We start from the raw sequence: 21,754 nt of genomic DNA on the forward strand, positions 1-21,754 counted from the left end.
GAGGAATAGTGCCACATTGTTGGTATCAGTGGGAGGAATAGTGCCCCATCATTGGTGTCAGTGTGGGAGGAATAGTGCCCCATCATTGGTGTCAGTGGGGGGGGGATAGTGCCCCATCATGATACTAGTGTGGGGGGGAATTGTGGGGAATTGTGCCCCATCATTGGTGTCAGTGGGGGGGATAGTGCCCCATTGTTGGTGTCAGTGGGGGGAGGAATAGTACCCCATCGTTGGTGTCAGTGGGGGGAGGAATAGTTCTCCATCATTGGTGTCAGTGGGGGGGGGGAGTAAATAGTGCCCCATCATTGGTGTCAGTGGGAGGAATAGTGCCCCATCATTGGTATTAGTGACACCAATGATGGGGCACTATTCCTCTCACTGACACCAATGATACTTACCTGGCTGACTCCTGCTCCAGCCTGGGCTCGCTCCCTCCCTCTCCCATCTACAGCCAGCATGCCTGGCTGTAGCAGCACCATGTGCACGCTACAGACACTTACCTGTCAGCTGTCTTCCTTCTCCGACCGCTCCCTCGCTCGATCTTCTTTGATCTTCGTGCTGCTGCTCGGCTCCTCCTCTCCAAGCTCCACCTCCTTGCCGGTGATTGGCCACCTGTGTGCCTCTCCTGAGCTACAGTTCCGGCGGCCAATCACTTGCGAGGAGGCGGAGCTGTTGAGTGATCCCGGGGATGTGGCCAGATGACAGGGGTGGCATGTCATCCCGCGCACACATCGCGGTCCAGGGAAATGTGGACGTATCTGCATGTGGGCGGACCCGCCTGGAGACTGATAGAGGAGCAGTGTCTCGGTTGCTATGACCATCGGAAATATGTTTTTTCCGATGGTCTTAGGAGACCCCCTGTGAAAGGGTTGTTCGACCCCCAAAGGGGTCGCGACCCACAGGTTGAGAACCGCTGTACTAGGGGGTGTTTTTCAAAGTGATTTCTCAACAAATAAGGGATGGAAACATGGATGGATTGGGAAGTTTGCTTTAAATATTAAAAATGATATAAATTGTGTTTTCTGAGTTTCTGGTGCTCAGATACAGTTAAATTCCACTTTAATGATGTTAACTCCACTCTGAGCTTCACTCTGAGCTTTAGTGTGTCATAGATAAAAAGCAATAAATCAGCAGCTATATCATAAACCTCTTAAATATGTGCAACAACAAAGAGTGAATAAACAAACTCTTGGTAAAAAACAATAGTACAACCTCAAATAAAAGCTAAGTGCAATAAGAATATTGCAAAGCTATTATATCATCATACAAACTGTGCAATAAGGCCCTTTTAAATGGGATAGCCTGTCAGGTCTGCCTGACAGTTTTTCAAGCAGACCTGATTCGATGGTCCATTCAATCCTAAGACAGGCAGGTGTCAACAGACTTCCTCCGGGTCTGATCCAGATGGAAGGGGGTCCATCCTCTTCTGTTTAGGCAGATTGGATTGGAGGGCACTATGGGGACATGGATGTGTCATCAGCCGCTCAGATCCGATCAGCAGGTAACTGTGAGCTGATCCCCTGTTATTTGGAATGGAGTCCATCCCATCTGAATGGGACCTAAGAGATAATGTGCAACACAGTACAAAGTTTCTGTATCAAATATAGGTCTGCAGGCGCTAGAAAAAGCCCCTTATCATTAAACATGAAACAAAAGGATTTATTTACAAAAGCTGGAGAGTGTAAAATCAGGCTCACTTCTGCATAGAAACCAATCAGCTTCTAACTTCAGCTTGTTCAATTAAGCTTTGGCAATAAAACCTGGAAGCTGATTGGTTTTTATGCAGGAGTGAGCCGGATTTTGCACTCTCCAGTTTTAGTAAATAAACCCCAGAGTGTCCCAAATAACAACTCAAGCAATGTTATTCCTTCACTGCATGTGATAGTCAAACTGCATGTCCACATCAATTTCTTCTAAGGGTGAAAAGATGCTAGTAAATCACAAAATGCTTCCCTCTACCGAACAAATGGACATACACTCAGCAATTTAAATTGCCAGTCTCTCTCAAGACAAACACACTTGGGAAGCTTAATTCCACTTCAACTACTACATGAAATACTGCAGGCAGCTGTCTCTCTTTACACTATCAACTTGATCTGGGAAACTATTTGTCGTATATTTGCAAAATGGGTGGAGAAGGCTTGGATGAACACACTGCTGTCAAGATTTGGAAGTAATATACTGTATGTCAGATTCACTATGTTTTACTATTGTATGATTTTACTACAAATCATTTACAGACAATGCTGGGAACCTTTGTTTTTTCAGGGACTTTTTCTTTCACCACTGTTAGACCCATTTTTGTGCACTAATTTTAAACCCTTCAGTTTGGTGTACCACTACTCTGGGTACTATTTTAGCGCACGCCACAAACCTCAAATATATTTCGCTGTATGCACCACTATCGGCCTCATCACTTCCTGCACCCAGGAAGAAGGGGGGCAGTTTGCCTTCTTCGCCCTGGACACTGGATGACCTTGTCCTGGCACTGCCAAAGATGTAGTGTGATGACACATGTGATGTATTATGTGTGATGTATTATTAAAGCCCTATGTGTTTCATAACTTTGACTTCATCAGGATCATGGGCACTAACATTGTCATCACACTCTTTATACTGATCCACGCAAACCCTTTACAGATTTCAATACATCATTTATGAACAATGCACTTTGCCAGTAGAGACATCTAGTGGTCATATAATATATTGTAAGTGAATATATACCCAAAACTAGTTATGGCTAATAAAAAAAAAAAATCACACAATTAACACATAAAGGTTACACTAATCCTAAAAGCATCACACTTCAGCATAAAAGTGACATACATAAAATTTGCAAATATATACAGTATGTATATATATATATATATATATATATATATATATATATGTGTGTATATATATATATAAAAATAAATTATATATATATGTGTGTGTGTGTATATATATATATATATAGTTTAACAACAGTTTTGAGCATCCCTGCTCTTAATCAGATGCAAGTGTAACAAACAAGTAATCGAAGTTTAGAAAAACACCCCAAAGGGAAGAAATGGACTTTACTGGTACCAAGGAAGACATACACTTGTTTTTAAAGAAGCGTAACGTCAATTTATTATATAATAAAAAAAACATACATGCTAAAACAAACACTGGGGAGATATTGAGTCCCCAATTATACAAATCACTTTAAGTGAAACATACAGTTACAATGTTTAAATCACTCTTTTGACTAAAAGTCCAAGAGGTTGACACATTTTATTATTCATAACTAGTGTTTGTATACATTCACCTACAGTATATTATATGACCACTAGAAGTCTCTGCTGACAATATTCATTGTTTATAAAAACAATACCATGAAACTTGGAAAGGGTTTATGTGGAACAGCATATGGAGTATGGAGTGTGATGAGAGAGTTTTGTTCCCATGGTCCTGATGAAATCTGAGTGACAAAATGCATAGGGTGGTACTAATATGCCTTTGGCATGAAGGCATCCTTGTACTGTGGTGAACAAACTGTGCAAAGGTCCTCTATATCTGTTTAAATAGGCAGATAAGTTGGCGTATTGTTTGGAGGGGTGAGCTTTGCATTTCGATTAAAGATAAATTCCAGGTATGGATATTTTATACATAGTTACATTGGCCCAGCTTGAACCAATTAAACTATGCATATACTGTACCTGGCTGATGCCCCTGGAAGCTGGAAAACACTGAAAAATACATCACTACACCAGAGAACTCCACTTGCTTCCCTGTTCCGTGTTGAGCAACTGGCATGATACATGTTAAACACAGGAGGTCGGCCGCTCAACGTGGACACCATTCAAAGACCGCTTTGCATTTCCTGAATGAAAGCAAAGAGTTCTCTGATTGGATAAAATGAATGAGACATCACCATATGACTCTCCACCTTGTCCAAACTAAGAATGCTTTGCACTCATTCAGAAAATGCAAACCAATCTCTGAATGGCATCTGTGTTGAGCAGCTGACCTTCTGTTTTCACAATGCCGGTTCGGGTGCTCAGCACAGGACTGGAAGCTAGTGGAGATCACTGTAGTAGCAGTTTCCAGGGACATTGGCCAGGTATGGTATATTTGGGTCTAAGCTGGACCAATGCAATTATGTATATAATATCCATATCTGTAATTCCTCTGTAAGCCTGTGCGAAGAAATGTCAACTGGGAATCATTGCTGAACTCTGAGAATCACAGTTCCCTGGCTTAGCGTTTAAAAATTTCTGAACTACTAACCAAAGACTTTCATGCAGCTAGTCAAATCAGAACAACAGGTCTGCATGCTTTTTAGTCAGGTATTAAAAAAATATTAAAGCCAGTGAATCAGTAGAGGACTCTAGCACACTCAGCAATGGAAACCTATATATAACTCTCTGAACACGTTTAATCATAAATCCTATCTCTGGGTTCAGTCCACACCCCCTGTTTGCCCCTCACCACCTTGGAGAATGCCTGCAGAAAAAAAGCAATATATATACCATTTTTCTTTTTTTTGGTCTGGTAGCACCACAGGTCCTTTTTACCCTCTTCTTCCCTCAGTGGTGGGAGGACAGCTGTGATGCCACTCTCTGTACACACTTGTAAGATTCAGGATGAGGAGGAGCCTTGATGCCCTGAGCTCACAGAAAGTGAGTTAAATGATGCTGGGTGTCATTAAATATGGGAGTGTCACTGCATCCCTGGGTCATTGAGTCTGCGGACAAAGTGCTGGAGATTGGGTATGCCAGAGCTGCTTTTTTATTTTAAGGAGCTACTGGGGGATCCTTTTTACTGTATTTGTCCTAAGCTGAAATTGAGATTAAGACCTGTGGATCAATACACTCATCATTAATGCTAAGAAAATGGGACAGAAATTAAATTACCTGGAATCTGTTGCAAAACACAGTAACTGTTAGATGTTACCATTGCATTTGCTTCAAAAGCCGGCCATAGATGGAGCAATTTTCTTTCCTGTGACCACAGGGAGCTGCCCCTGCTGGAAGAACACAGTGATTACTGCTAGCAGCTATCAGAATGCCTCCATGCACATTGTGCCTGAGCTCCTCTCCCCCATCCCTGCACTCAGGACCAGGACAAGGTGGAGGGCAGTCTGGAGAGATGTGACAGTGGTAGAGAGGAGAGAGCCAAGGGGAGATGTGCTGTGTTCTCCCCCTCCTGTCATAACAGCGTTCCTCCATAGAGCAGATGTCAAAGGATCACTAGATCGGACAGTTTGTACACAGACGGTTTGATTACCCATTCCCTACCTACTTTTTCTGCTGCTGGGAGATGCTGGCAGCCCTTGGAGGCATAGGGGATGGGTAATCAAACTGTGTGTGTAAAGTCCAATCTAGTGATCCTGTGACATCTACTCTATGGAGGTGAGCTGTTATGACAGGAGGGGGAGAACACAGCACAGCTCACACTTTCTGTAGCAAATTCCCACCTGTAAGTTGGGGAGTGGGGTGGAATTTACAAGTAGGGGAATTGTACTTTGAATGAAATGGGAGGTGGGGATAACAATCATTTGTGCTCAGGATTTGAGGTTTGTGGAGGAGGGGGGATGGTGGCTATTTGCAACAGAAAAGGTAAATGGGGGTGGATTCATTCTAATCGGGAGGATACATGCTAGGAGGGGGGATTGGGGATATTTGTGCTGGAAGGTGGGATTTTGGCTGAGGGGGATTTGACCCCTGTACCCTGCCCTTCTGACCCATATAAAGTGTGTTGCTGACCCCTGTCCTCCTCCCTGCTTACCCTTGTCTTCTGCACTGTTGACCACTGTTCTCTGCACTGCTGACCCCTGTCCTCCATCCTACTGAGCCCCTTTCCTCTGCCCCTGTAACCCCTGTTCTTTGCTATACTAACCCTTGTCCTCTGCCCTGCTGAACAATGTCCTTTATTCTGCTGACCCCTGTACAGTGCTCTGTAGTTCCTTATCCTCTGCCCTGCTGATTCCTGTCATCCACCCTGCTGACTCCTCTACACTACCCTGCTGACCCCCTGCCCTCTGCCCTGATATTTGCTGCTCCCCACCCAGGGGATACCTGTCATCTGCTCTTTTTACCCCTGTCCCCTGCCCTGCTGACCTCTATCCTCTGCCCTACTGACCCCCTGTACACTGCCTTACCTACTCTTGTACACTCCCCTGCTGACCTCGCATACTCTGCCCTGCTAACTCTTTGAACACTGCCTTGCTGACCCATTGCACAATATCTTGCTGACTCCTTGTTCTCTGCCCTGCTGAGCCTCTGTTCTCTGCCCTGCTTACCCCTGTACACTGTCCTGATAACCCCTTGTACACTGTCCTACAAACTAATGGCCTTTGTACACTGCCCTTCAAACGGCTGACCATATCCTCTGCCCTGCTAAACCATGTAAACTGCCCTACTGACTCCTATACATTGTCCTGCTGACCTCACATCCTCCCTGACATTTTTTACTGCACCCCCATATCAGGCAGGCTAGATCCAGCCCTGCTGTGCAGTGGTATTGGTCCCAATCCTCTTCTCGGGTCACCTGCTAGTGATCTTGGCTCCTCCTCTTCTTTGTATGTCCCCATAGCAAGCCGTTTGCTATGGGGGCACACAGTGTCTGCTCGCTCTCGAACTGTACTCCACAGACACACACAGTGGGACTTAGCTCTGCCCCCAGTTCCTCCTCACTACATTTGATTGACAGCAGCAGGAGCCACTGGCCCCTCCTGCTGTTTGAGTCCCTATGTGAAAAGGAAGAGAGGGGAGAAGAGATGTAGCCTTGTACAGCGCTGGATCTATTCTTCCCTCCGTTCCTCTTCACACAGGGAATGGGGAGGACAGAGAAATAGAAACATTTTTTTATCTTAATGCAAAGAATGCATTAAGGTAAAAAGCATTTTAGCTTCAGTTTCACTTTAAATACTTTTAAATTAACAACATTATTTTCAAAATGCATAGTATGTGCATAAATAAGTTAAACACTTAATTCTTACATTATTGTGTCTTGAAGTGTTCTCTATTCTCTACTTTTAGTGGCATTGTATTCTGAACCAACCTGACCTTAAAGTGGTTCTACAGATAAAAAGGTCTTTTTTTTACCATATTCCATTCTTTGCATTCAGGTAAAAAAAAACCTTTTAGTACCAGCTACCCTCAGCTCCTCCGTAAACACTTACCTGAGTCCATTCTTGATCCAGTGCTGTTTTGCCTGCAGCAGCTCTTCTCCTTTCTAGCCTCTCTCACATTCTTGACTGAAATCAGTGGGAGCTATTGGCTCCTGCTGCTGTCAATCAAATCCTGTGAAGAGGGAGTGGGGGCCAGGACCAAGCCGCACCGTGTGTTGAGCTTGCTTGTCTACCCCCACAACAAGCGACTTGCTATGGTGCCAGATGCTGAAGAGGAGAAGCTCAGATCACCATTGGACACCGGAAGAGGGGTTTGGGGCCACTCTGTGCAATACCATTGCACAGAGAAGTTAAGTATAAACCTGTTAATTTTATTAATTTAAAAAAGCTTTACAATCATTTTAAAGCGGACATTCACCCTAAACTAAGCCTCATATTACCCTGTCTGTTATTTTTGTCTTAAGCAGCAGTTCCTCATTTTTTGCCTAGGTGAGAATGATGTTTGTGCCCCCAGATTAGATTCTGCATGTGTGCTGATGTGTTGCAGAGCCACTCAAAAGGGGACTAAAGTTCCCCTTTAACTTCAGATAAGCACAGCACCAAGGAGCATTAAAGCTGGGTTGGGCAGAACTTGATAGGGATTTACAGACACTAATTCCCCATCAGGTCCATCCCACCCTTTGTTTTTGACAACAGGCAGTGGGCAGATCTATACTCAATAGACAGCCTGCTATTGGCCTTAGTATCTGCCCACTGCCCCCTGTGATTCACAAGGAGAGAGTGGACCTGAAGGAAAACTACTGTCTCAACTTCCATATCAGGCAGTGCACACTGTTAGTGTCACTAGTTGCTAGGCACACTTAGAGTATAATTAAAGGCAAATTTTTTTTTTATGTTTTGGATAGAGTGGAGAGGGATTAGATCACCTGTCAGTTTTTATTGCTGTCTGTGCCCCCATTAAGATTATTCACCCTGTTTATTTGTCCTGTTTACCATTATCATTAAAAGTGAAAGTAAAGGAAAATCCCAAATTTTGGGTTGTTTTGGGTTGTCCCCAGAAAAGTAATAGAGGGTTAAATCTTCCTAAGGGAACACTAGTTTTGGTCACCTGCGGGTCCCCAAGGAATTTCCCTAATTTGCAGGGCTTTCTTCTCACTTCCTGTTTGGCTATGGGGCAGGAAGTGAAGTGAAATCTCCACAATGAGACATAAATGGCGAAAAAAAAATCTGACAGGAGTTATAACCCTCCCTTGCTCTATCCAAAATGGGAAAAAAAGGTTTTGCCTAAAGTTCTACTTTAAAAACCAAAGACAGGTTCGGAGAAGGTAGAGGAAGCAAATGTGCCTCCTATTACACAACATACAGAGACAGGCACTCTGCCTGTCTATGTACAGCAAGTTTGAGTTGGTCTTAATTACCTCTAGTTTTGTTATCTATGAATTGTAGGTAATTATTTTTTTCATTTGGTGCAGTAAAAAACTTAACAGTGATGCTATTAAGAACTACCTGAATTTGCAGCAAGTGTTGGTAATGCTCCCTATACAGGTGGCAGGGATATTTTAATCTGGTGCAAGCCTTTTGAAAGGGCCGTCACACCAGAAAAGTGTTGGACTTATTGAATTACCTCATTTGTTCCATATTATTAGAAGACACAACATTCTTTTTCGTCTGGCCAATCTTTAGTACACAACCCTTTTTCTGATATCTATATTTATACTCAAGTCATCTTAATTCTGTTTGGCCTGCAGATAAACAATGTTTTTGTGTTTTTATGCATATTGGCTTTATTTTAAACTGTGATATAGTTTTGTTTGATTCAATAAAAAAAAAAATTATGGTTATGCTGACTCAATCCCAGTTGACATATCTCTCCCTTTATTAGGCCAACATTCCTGCTTACCACTCCTTTAGATATTCGTCCTGGATCAAATTGTATTTTAGGAATTGATATATTGGAAGATAGCCCACCTCTAGTAAAAGTTGAAGCTGAAATTCAAAAAGATAATATTACACTACTTGAAGGAGAAGGAGTGTTTCAAAGAGGTGAGTGACAAAATCACACATTGCAAACAATTGCAAACAAATACATAACAGATAAAGAAAAATGTTTTGGTCTTTGTTTTATTAAACAGAAATTTGACATTAAAGCTGGACATAGATGGATAGAATTTTGAATGAAAATTCTTAGGTAAAGTCTTAGGAAAATTTGTACAAAAATTCTCAGAACATTCTCAACAGTCAAAATGTGAAAACATTTTGTTTGCTTTTAACATTTGATTTTGGAAGGAATTAACTTTATTGAATGAAAACCACATACACTGTTAGAAATTTGTTCTTTTGAGAAAAAATTTCCATCTTGCTCCTTCAGATTTTCTTCTGTCATTGCAATTGAAAATGGATGATTTGAACCCACTAATGACTAGAAAAACAAACATTCTTAGGACTTTCTTTTCCTAAGAATTTTCATAAAAAATTCTACCTAAATTCTGCCCATCTGTGGCAAGCTATAAAATTAACCTTATCTTGCAATCCTTCTATCTAACAATACCTGTACATATGGTATAAGCATTTTGTTGTATTCTTGCTCTTATCAAACTTACTTTTACTTTTTCGTTTCTCCTTCCATCCTGCTCTCATTGGCTTAGACTATTTATTTTTTTATTGGTTTACCTTAGCCGATAGAAAAAACTTAATAGTTCCATCTAACTGGTAAATGTGGGATAAGATAATTGCATAACGACTAGTCATGTAAGATCAAACTCATCCTTCAAAGTATCATTTCCAGTTGCTATCTAGGGTTTGCTAGAGAGCTGTGACAAATGAGGGGGGCCGGTAAAGAAAGTAACAGTAAAAATAGTAAGTTTTACTTACAATCTCTTAACCAGCATCATCCTAACTATACAGTCAGGTCCATAAGTATTGGGACATCGACACAATTCCAACATTTATGGCTCTATACACCACCACAATGGATTTGAAATGAAACGAACAAGATGTGCTTTAACTGCAGACTGTCAGCTTTAATTTGAGGGTATTTACATCCAAATCAGGTGAACGGTGTAGGAATTACAACAGTTTGCCTATGTGCCTCCCACTTGTTAAGGGACCAAAAGTAATGGGACAGAATAATAATCATAAATTAAACTTTCACTTTTTAATACTTGGTTGCAAATCCTTTGCAGTCAATTACAGCCTGAAGTCTGGAACGCATAGACATCACCAGACGCTGGGTTTCATCCCTGGGGATGCTCTGCCAGGCCTCTACTGCAACTGTCTTCAGTTCCTATTTGTTCTTTGGGCAGTTTCCCTTCAGTTTTGTCTTCAGCAAGTGAAATGCATGTTCAATCGGATTCAGGTCAGGTGATTGACTTGGCCATTACATAACATTCCACTTCTTTCCCTTAAAAAACTCTTTGGTTGCTTTTGCAGTATGCTTTGGGTCATTGTCCATCTGCACTGTGAAGCGGCGTCCAATGAGTTGTGAAGCATTTGGCTGAATATGAGCAGATAATATTGCCAGACACACTTCAGAATTCATCCTGCTGCTTTTGTCAGCAGTCACATCATCAATAAATACAAGAGAACCAGTTCCATTGGCAGCCATACATGCCCACGCCATGACACTACCACCACCATGCTTCACTGATGAGGTGGTATGCTTATGATCATGAGCAGTTCCTTTCCTTCTCCATACTCTTCTCTTCCCATCACTCTGGTACAAGCTGATCTTGGTCTCATCTGTCCATAGGATGTTGTTCCAGAACTGTGAAGGCTTTATTAGATGTTGTTTGGCAAACTCTAATCTGGCCTTCCTGTTTTTGAGGCTCACCAATGGTTTACATCTTGTGGTGAACCCTCTGTATTCACTCTGGTGAAGTCTGCTCTTGATTGTTGACTTTGACACACATACACCTACCTCCCGGAGAGTGTTCTTGATCTAACCAACTGTTGTGAAGGGTGTTTTGTTCACCAGGGAAAGAATTCTTCGGTCATCCACCGCAGTTGTTTTCCGTGGTCTTCCGGGTCTTTTGGTGTTGCTGAGCTCACCGGTGCGTTCCTTTTTTTTAAGAATGTTCCAAACAGTTGTTTTGGCCACTCCTAATGTTTTTGCTGTCTCTCTGATGGGTTTGTTTTGTTTTTTCAGCCTAATGATGGCTTGCTTCTCTGATAGTGACAGCTCTTTGGATCTCATCTTGAGAGTTGACAGCAACAGCTTCCAAATGCAAATAGCACACTTGAAATGAACTCTGGACCTTTTATCTGCTCATTGTAATTGGGATAATGAGGGAACAACACACACCTGGCCATGGAACAGCTGAAAAGCCAATTGTCCCATTACTTTTGGTCCCTTCACAAGTGGGAGGCACATATGCAAACTGTTGTAATTCCTACACCGTTCACCTGATTTGGATGTAAATACCCTCAAATTAAAGCTGACAGTCTGCAGTTAAAGCACATCTTGTTCATTTCATTTCAAATCCATTGCAGTGGTGTATAGAGCCAAAAATGTTAGAATTGTGTTGATGTCCCAATATTTATGGACCTGACTGTATGTAATGCATTATTGCTTGGAAGAGATTAATTTGCACAGTTATATCATTATTCTACTATAGATTATGCATGGGCTTGGTTCTGTTGTTTTATTAGGGAAATTCAACTTGGATAGGAAAATAGGGATTATTGGTTGCCCAATTTGACTTGAAACAATGGAAGGGGGACACTTCCTTCCTATGTACAAAGCAGATCCTGGACTGTTCTTTTCCTGAAAGCCATCAGTCATTGTGGATCAGTAGCAGTTGCCCTTTATGGGCGAGGAACTAGCATCCCCTCAAAAATCACTTTACTTCTCATAGCTACAGCCAGAGACGTCTGCTTTCCCCCCACAGCCTGCAAGCACCTTCAGCCCTCCTGGCTTCACAGAAGATCTCCTGGGACAAGGATAAAGGATTAAGCTCAATGCTGTCCTTAGAAAGCTTGCTACGTGTGGCAGTCTTTCCCCCTGTAGATTACATAGTGGGCTGCTGTACTCACACTGTCCTCCTTGCTCCCTGCTACTCCACGCCTTGATCCCATCCACGCCTCTCCACAGAATGTATCCTCCTGAGCCAGCCCGAGCCCAGCCTAGAGGCCGCCCCCCCCCAGACATAGGGGACCCCTCCAAGGCACCGACAGTCTCCTTAGCACTCCATCTTCCACCTGACTCCCCTGTCAGCCTGACTCCCCCATATTTATAGGCCAGCCCACCACTCTACCAGGGTCTCCAAACCTGGGGTTGGCCAGACCCCACGTGAATATGCTGATTGGGCCTCTACCCCTCCTTCTTATTGACTTCTGGTAGGTTCTATGGTCCCTGAAAGCCAGGAGGAGGCGATAGAGCCACAACCTGTCTTTACTCTTTACTCTTTACTCTTTAGTCTTTACTCTTCTTTGTACTGCTATGTACATTGCTTGTTACTTCACCTGCTTTCTGTAGCTTTGCACTGTTCACCTCTCTTCTCATCTGTGAGTATCTCTAATGCTTGAGATTGCAGTCATTTCATGTAAATAAGTATAAATCATAGTTAATCTACAGTATATGGGGATAAATTATACATATTTTATGTACTGTGCTACCATATTATGTGCAATAAGACAGTTATGCAGTTTGTCCCATAACAGACAAGCTCCCTGCAGCAATAGCATAATCGTAATGCCAAGGATTATAATTGCAGGGCAACAGGTGGATGAATATTGATGGAGTTTATTGAGTGCTGCTGTGAAATATGGGTCTGACCAAAATGTGGATACAACTAGGAGAATAGTTACATACCTTTTTTAAGTCCCTGTTTTGGACCCATAGTAAATATTATTATGTAGTTTATCTTAAAATGTGATTTCAAAATATGCAACTGACATGTTTTAAAATTTAATTATGTAGTATCAATGAATTGTGTTAACTTTCTTTTTTATTTTTTCCTTTCATTTAAACAGGAGCCATTGGAACTTTGGTTCTTCCAAAAGTAAGGAAATAAATAATAAAAAACAAACAAATAATAGCTAAGGAAATAGCAATGTGATTGAGATTCCTGTACTTTACAAAATATTAATCAGCTGCTCAACTCCTCCATCTGGCTTCTTGGTCCACTTTTCATCATTGTAACAGATGGACAGAGATTGAACGTCTTTGGATAGCTCTGATTCATACTAACTCTTTGATATGGTCTCAAAAAGTGAAGGTTAGCAGTGCTCAGCTTCTGACATCTACGGTCCATACCAAACATATCTGGGCTTACTGTAATGCTAAATTTCATCAGTTACAGCTTCACAGATGGTTTATTTTTTGAATAATCCCCATTTACCTTCCTGTCTCAAGAGACAGGTAACATCTCCTTGGTTAGCAAAAAGCATTTTTACGCTACTGTGATATTGTAAATCCTGTATGTGGAAGTTGTTTTCTTTTTCTAAATTATCTTCCTTTGAGAGAATATGCCTAGATGGTTCTAAGCAACAGCTTCTCATTACCAATATATATTGTTTACATACATCTCTAGATACTTCCCTTTTCCCTAAACTTGGCTACATGTTCAAGTGGGGAGAACTTTGGAATTGGAGGAGTGGGAGGACGTCTGGGATAATGCAAATAAAACTTCTTTATGTACCCTATTTAAGAAAATAGCAATGTAAATTACTATTAAATTGAATATAAGACCTGTTGTGCTAAGGCAAAGTCATTTTTGATTAGACGTACTGTAGATATAAATGACTCTCAAATCAAAAGAAATACAATATTAATAATAGTAATAATTTTATAGTAATCATTTCATACTTGTTTCTTTATACATATTGAAGAGTTTCCCCCCTTTCTTTTCACTTTTGATTTATGTTTTTTTCAGCTTCCATTAAATAGTTTTTATGGGACATATGAACTTCACGTCAGAGGATTTTCTGAGGGTAAACAAATATTTTTCAATTCAACTAAACTTGATTTTAGATCCAAAAGCTATTCTGTATTTATTGAAACAAACAGCAACTTTTACAAGCCGGGACAAGAAGTAAAAATACGAATTTTGGCCTTCTCTGCCGATCTGAAGCCTTACATGTCTACCATTGATATACACATTATGGTAAGTTAATTTATATGGATCTCTTTTACTATCACTTAACATAACACCATGTTTATGTGTAAGATACTTGTCAGATATGCTATACTATATTTGTAGTGACGAGTACTTCCCCAAAAGTGTATCTTATATATAACATAGGAACATAATCCCTATAAACTATGGAACAGGGGCGGACTGACCATTTGGAAACTCGGGCACTGCCCGAGGGCTTGGGGTCAGTAGGGGGCCCCATGAGATGCCCCTGGTACCTTTTTCATAGGCTTTTTTTGAGTTTGGGCAAGGACACAGGGGCTCTATGATCCCCTATTGCCCGGGGGCCCCATGAGTTGTCAGTCCTCCCCTGCTATGGAACATATACATAAAACCATGGAACTGTCATTAAAGTGTGCAACATGTATCATACACATAAACAATATGTGCAAAAAAGCAATTCTCTTGTGCAGGTCCTACATGTGCCTTATTAAACACTCTAAACCTATAACACTCAACAAAAGTGTCCAGAAGCTGCTGTTTCTCTTCCTGTGAAAGCTGTGTTACTACTCTTGTAAAAGTACTGTGTCCACTAATAGTACATGTAACAAAATTATCATTCAGTGATATTAAACACTACCCTTTATGCAATTATCAATCTCTGCTGTGCGTCCAGTCCCCTCTTTAGCAACTCTCAAGATTTTTAGACCATTGTATTAAAATTGGTCATTAGCGCTTGTAAACCACTGGTTATGTGGCCATCATTCACTGTCATCGATCTAACATAAAGAGGAGACACACTTTCCATAGCATAGTGTAATACAGTTTTGTAAATCAAAAGTAAAATCACTTCTAAAAACAATTGTCAGTGCCAGACCTTGGCACTAAAAGAATATCATAAGTATTGTGTAGACGCCAGTTCCACCTGGTGTCGCTACGTGGTGCAAACTGGATGTCCTGTGTGAGATGCAAGCCTAGATCCCAACCCAAGCGTTTTATCATTCAGTATGATCAGAATCACTGATGAAGACAGTGAATGATAAAACACGTAGGGTGGGGTCTAGGCTTGTGACATCATCCCACACAGGGCACCGAGTTTGAACTGAGTAGAAGGAGCAGGTGGAACTGAATACTTATGCTATTATTTTAGTGCAGCTACTGGCACTGACAAATGTGAGGTTTTTTTAAGGTGTTTTCATTATTGATGCCATATAAGACTATATTACAATATGGGAAATTTTGCTCCTCTAGTTCCTATGTCAGATTTATGACAGTGAATGGTGGTTGCATTACCTATGGTTTAAAAGTACTAATGACCCAATTTAATATAAGGGTCAAAAGATCTGGTGAGTTGCTTGGATAAGGAGGTGGTGGACACATAGCCGAGATGGAAAATTGCATGAAGGGAAGTGTGCAAAAGCAATGAATGTTTTGCTACACAGACTAATAGCATACACATTACTTTTTCAAGAGTAACACAGCTGCCACAGACAACACCTTCCGGACATTTTTGTTGAGTGTTATAGGTTAGTGTTTCTCAACCTTCTTTCATTCAAGGCACCTTTTAAATTATGGACCATCCCCAGCACCTTTTAAAATTATGGACAGTCTTGAGGCACCGCATTCTCAAATGGGGTGCCTCAAGACTGTCCATGATTTTAAAAGTGTACCCCATTCTAAAATGTGAAAAACTATTTTAATTACACAGCAACATCCACACATGTAGGATACCCAACATTAGAGGTGATTTATTCTTCCAAAGCAAATACACTTTTGCACACTGGTACTGAGTAATATTCCAATGTTTCTCTTCTCCCTCAGTTTTTATTCTTCATTGAGCTAATGTGACCCCAGCAGAGGGGAGGGTCAAACTAGGATTGTTGTGCAGGCAGCTGACATCCTCCTTATCAATTAGTGATGTAATTGGTTGCCAAGACGCTGGCAGCAGGATGGTAGTAATGGTGCACAATGAAAACCTATGACTTTGTGTAACTACAAGGCAGGCTTGTTTCACTTGCTGGCTTGTATACAAGTTTTGGGCAATCTTTAGACATATTGCCAAGGCACCCCTGAAGAATCTCAAGGCACCCTGGTTGAAAAAGGCTGGATTAGAATGTTGCATAGAGCACACTGCAGTTTATGCTGGACTTGCACAAGGGAATTGCTTTTTGCACAGATTGTTCTCGTGTATGAAACATGTTGTAATGTAATTAGAGTACCATGGTTTGATGCACTTTAAATGTATTGTGTTGCAAATTACAAGTAATTTTCCATAGCTTATAGGGATTAGGTTCAAGTCTTATATATAAGATACATTTTTGGGGAAGTGCTGTACAATACACAGGTGGTGAAAAATATAATTGTGATATTTAAATACAGCAGCTGGGAGTAAGAAGGAAGTGTGGACTCACTGCATATAGTTATGCTATACTATATGCCATGCTATATGATATTTCAGTAACTTTAAAAGTCTGCTTGAATACATTCTAGATATCCTTTATTATAAAGCAACTATATAATTAAACATATATATATTATATAACATTTAACTATATAATTTTTTTATTAAAAAAACTATATGTGTTACCATTAAAACACAGTTCTTAATTTCTAAGGAATTGATATAACATAGATTACCCGCCACCCCCACCTCTGAGAAGCGATCAACCACAAATTGCTTTCCAGAAGGCTGCTGCTAGTGTAAATTTGTCTAACTTTGTAGCAAGTCATAAGATGAAAACCTGGAGAAGGGGACTGATTTGCCTTACATGTTTAAGGACACAGCCAGAAATTGACCAGAACCAGGATTTACATGATCGTGCCATCTCTGAGCCAGCATCTCAGACTATAGTGGAGGTACAGGGGTTTGTTTATTGAAACTATTTCACTCAGAATTTCGTTCACCTGTGCATGGTAGCCAATCAGCTTCTAACCTCAGCTTGTTCAATTAAGCTTTAGCAAAAAAACCTGTAAGCTGATTGGTTTCTATGCAGAAGTGCACGAGATTCTGAGTGAACCGGCTTTAGTAAATAAACCCCACAGAATACCTTTTAGCACTCTCGAAATGTGAATTGTCAGTTCATGCACATAGTACACATGCAGTAAATCCCTGCCCCTTTCCCATGAAGCTTGGTCCTATTACTCCAATAGGAGTAGACCGCTTCCCTACTATGATATAGTAGAAGAGTAAATAAATGTGCTACATTTCATACTATCAATAAACAGGAGCTTTGATTCATTGTCAAGCAAAAAACCCTCCTGATTTAAGCAGAGACATACAGACCCATAATGCTACTGGACGAACACACAAATAAAGAATTCTTGAATATGTACATCAAAAACTATAAAATACTATAAATAATAAAACATTCAAATAATACATTCTCATAGTTAACCCATTTGCATCAAGAGTTTTCTTATTTCTTACTATGGCCAAAGGTTTACTTAGATGATAAAGAAAAGGAGGATAATCATATGTCTCATTGTAATAATGTTATTTTTAAAGGACCCACGTGGAAACTTACTTGAGCAGTGGATGGAAGAGGAAGCTGAATTAGGAGTTGTATCAAAGAGTTTTCAGTTAAGTGACAATCCGCCACTTGGAGACTGGTCGATAAAAGTAAAATTACAAGTGAGTATAGTATGGATAAATTCACAATACTTCTTCAACTGATCTCTGGAAATATGGGTGATGTAATGGGCATTACATTGTATTAACATTATTACAAGGCCTTGCTAAAAAGGTGCATTAAAAAAGTAACCCTACTCAAGATTTTTATATATTTTTGGAGATGTGTGGCTTTAGTTTCCATACTATATTCAATCGCCCATATACATGTAAAGAACTATTGGTAGCAGTAGAAGATGATTTACAATATTACTCCATAGAAAGCTGAATAATCAAACCTAAGCTGCATTGAAGAACGGGAACCAAACCTTCTAGTAGGATAGCTTCCTTATGGTCAGCAAGAATGTAAATGATCCATTAAAAATCCAAAGCACAGTGGAACATTGCTTTTGCCTGTAAAATGTTTGTATTTTAAGCCCTTTAGCAGAATCCACTTGAAGGAGGAATGATAGCTAGTATATGAGTTATCAAGTAGTAGTGATTTTTAATTCTGTTTGATTGTGCAAACCACCCATTCCAGGTGTACCAATATACCCACACACAGTCACCAAATATAAGTTAGAGCAGCCTCTTTCAACCAGGGTGCCCAGGCACCCTGGGGTGCCTTGAGGTCTCTTCAGGGTTGCCTTGGCAATATGTAAAAATGCCCAAAACTCGTATGCAAGCCAGCTGGTGGAACAAGCCTGCCTCCTGCTGCTGGAGTCCTGACAACCAATGACATCATCAGTTGACAAGGAGGATGTTGGTTGACTGCACATCATCTTTGTTTGCACATCATCTTTGGGTGCCTTGACTGAAAAAAGGCTGAGAAACACTGATTTAGAGTGCAAAACAGTTTATTGGCTTTTATATACTTACTAATATGCTAAGTAATTTGGGACATTGGTGCAGAGTATAGGCACAAGAGTAGCATATTTTGCCACTTTACGTTGTCAGCAACCAAATAGAGAACAAGATGCCTGTTGCTATTTTTCTGGATAGATTGGAGAAGGGTAAATCATCTGTTAGGTTTTTAGTGCTGTCTTGGTTTCTTTTCAGGTGATTTCTTTACTGTCACTTGGGTGGGTAGGGAGTCAGGGATATTCTGCACAATGGCACAAGGACAGTAATAAATATCTGACAGAGGTTACAAATTAGTTTTTTCCACTGTATCCAAAACAAAATGCAAAAATTTTTGGCTGGCCATTTCTCTTAAAACCACACATCATTTGTGTATGTTTGTCTCATTGGAAACCCCTGTAAGTCATTCATGGATCTTTGGTAGACTTACCCAACATGCCTTCTGTAAGAGTTATGTTTCCAAAGACAGAGAATGAAGAATCTCAATGCTGCACAGCGTGGACTACTAGTTGCTGGAGTCTGATTTCGCAGGAGTCCACTGATTTAAGATTACTTATACACTTGTCAAATTTTGAATGCCTAAAGGTGGCTATACATAGATTAAATTTCCCTTGTTTTCTGTCCAAATGTGATCTGTTGGTGCACCTGTTGGCGCCACCCAGTTCAACAACCTTCGATGTGAAGATGAATGGAAAATTGTAAGCTAAACAAGGACTGCAATCAGTCAACTGCAATCCTTGTTCAGGTTTTCTGACAGCTGTGAGCATTGGCTGTCAAAATACAATAGCTGACAGGGGAAATTCATATATCCACACTATTTAGCATATATGGAAGAATCTGTTAGATTTCTTGTGTTCAGTTTGCATGTCTAACAAATTATGCACTGATCTGCATGTTCATGAGGGAAATAAGTATTTGATCCCCTATCATTCAGCACGATTTCTGGCTATTAGGTGTCTTTCATACAGGTAACAAGCTGAGATTAGAAGCAGTCTCTTAAAGGGAGTGCTGATAATCTCATTTTGTTACCTGTATAAAAGACACCTGTCCACAGGAGCAGTCAAACAATCATATTCCAAACTCTCCACCATGGAAAAGACCAAAGAGCTGTCCAAGGATGTCAGGGACAAGATTGTAGACCAACAAAAGGCTGGACAGGGCTACCAAACTATCGCCAAGCAGCTTGGTGAGAAGGTGACAACAGCTGGTGCAATCATTTGCAAATGGAAGAAACACAAAACAACTGTCAGTCTCCCTAGGTATGGTGCACCATGCAAGATCTCACCTCATGGAGTGTCAATGATCATGAGAACAGTGAGGAATCATCCCAGAACTACATGTGAGGATCTTGTCAATGATCTCCAGGCAGCTGGGACCACAGTCACCAAGAAAACAATTGGTAACACACTATGTCGACAAGGATTGAAATCCTGCAGTGCCTGCAAGGTCCTTCTGCTCAAGAAAGCACATGTCCAGGCCCGTCTGAAGTTTGCCACTGAACATCTGAATGATGCAGAGGAGGACTGGTTGAAAGTGTTGTGGTCAGATGAGACCAAAATCAATCTCTTTGGCATCAACTCCACTCGCCGTGTTTGGAGGAGGAGGAATGCTGCCTATGACCCCAAGAACACCATCCCAACTGTCAAACGTGGTGGAAACATTCTGCTTTGGGGGTGTTTTTCTGCTAAGGGGACAGGACAACTGCACCGCATCAAAGGGACGATGGATGGGGCAATGTACTGTCAAATCTTGGGTGAGAACCTTCTTCCCTCAGCCAGGGCATTGAAAATGGATTGTGGATGGGTTTTCCAGCATGACAATGACCCAAAACACACGGCCAAGGCAACAAAAGAGTGGCTCAAGAAGAAGCACATTAAGGTCCTGGAGTGGCCTAGCCAGTCTCCAGACCTTAATCCGATTGCAAATCTGTAGAGGGAGCTGAAAGTTCGAGTTGCCAAATGTCAGCCACCAAACCTTAATGACTTGGAGAGGATCTGCCAAGAGGAGTGGGCCAAAACCCCTCCTAAGATGTGTGCAAACCTGGTGGCCAACTACAGGAAAGATCTGACCTCTGTAATTGCCAACAAGGGATTTGCCACCAAGTACTAAGTCATGTTTTGTGAAGGGGATCAAATACTTATTTCTCTCATGAACGTGCAAATCAGTGCATAATTTGTTAGACATGCATTTCTTTTGAATTTTTTGCTTTTCTATTCTGTCTCTCAGTGTTAAAATACACCTACCATTCAATTTTTAGACTGATCATTTCTTTTTGAGTGGGCAAACATTCAAAATAAGCAGGGGATCAAATACTTATTTCCTTCATTGTATATAGTTTTGGAGCTCTTACATGTTACAAAATACAAAATAATTTGGCTAATAGACAGTTGTTTTTTAATTGTTTTAATTAACATTGCCAATGCAAGAAAACAATAGGTAGACCATGTAAAATCTGTAATTTGTCAACTGAATTAGACTGTATCTGATGGGAGCTAAAGTTGCTTTCGGCTGCTAGCTGAATATGCATTTGCTTCATAAGGAAATGAGAATTAAAAGGCAAAGTAAACTTATTTGTGGAAAATTGCTTTGCCATTTTATACTTTTGTTAATTCACAGAGAAGGGGCAAGGTGATGTGTTTATTAGCTAAGGTTGCTACAGAGTTTTTGCTTTCTACTAGGCAATTTAAATGTAACAGCTTTCCAATGAGATATATGCTAAGACAAGCATGTCCAGCAGATGGCAGCAAATGATATCTTGTAGGTAATACACTGGAGAAGGGTGATACCATACAAACAAGTCCACCGTAATTATGCTTGATAAAGATATATGTAAACTTTTGACAGCTATCAAGTGCAGCTGAAACAAGAGCCTTCCTTATGTACGGTTGATAATTCTGCAAGTTTCAGCATCTCAGCTGAACTGATATCTAATATCTCAGTCAATCATCTCAGTTGATCTGAAATTCAGTATAGCTTTCTCTCACCCTCTCTGTATGTATATATATATATATATATATACACTGTATATACACACACTGTTCTGTCCTTCTAGATGTTACCTTTGGCCTAAATGCAGCTTGGCATGCAGCTAAACTTTCCCATCTTCTTCAAATC

At 40.7% G+C, this 21,754-nt stretch overlaps 1 protein-coding gene across 1 annotated transcript in view; it reads left to right on the plus strand.

Annotated features, from left to right (window-relative positions):
* Positions 1-21,754, plus strand: part of LOC149459306 (CD109 antigen-like) — a 188,596-nt gene that overhangs the window by 12,863 nt on the left and 153,979 nt on the right. The window contains exons 3-6 of the mRNA XM_089681386.1: positions 8,982-9,142; positions 13,070-13,098; positions 13,972-14,202; positions 17,678-17,803. Of these exons, the coding sequence (XP_089537512.1) occupies positions 8,982-9,142; positions 13,070-13,098; positions 13,972-14,202; positions 17,678-17,803 (547 nt within the window). The remainder of the gene's footprint in view (positions 1-8,981; positions 9,143-13,069; positions 13,099-13,971; positions 14,203-17,677; positions 17,804-21,754) is intronic.

This window comes from Staurois parvus, unplaced genomic scaffold (genome assembly GCF_062004578.1).
Source record: "Staurois parvus isolate SC_StPar_1 unplaced genomic scaffold, SC_StPar_1.0 ptg000264l, whole genome shotgun sequence".
Taxonomy (NCBI): Eukaryota; Metazoa; Chordata; class Amphibia; order Anura; family Ranidae; genus Staurois; species Staurois parvus.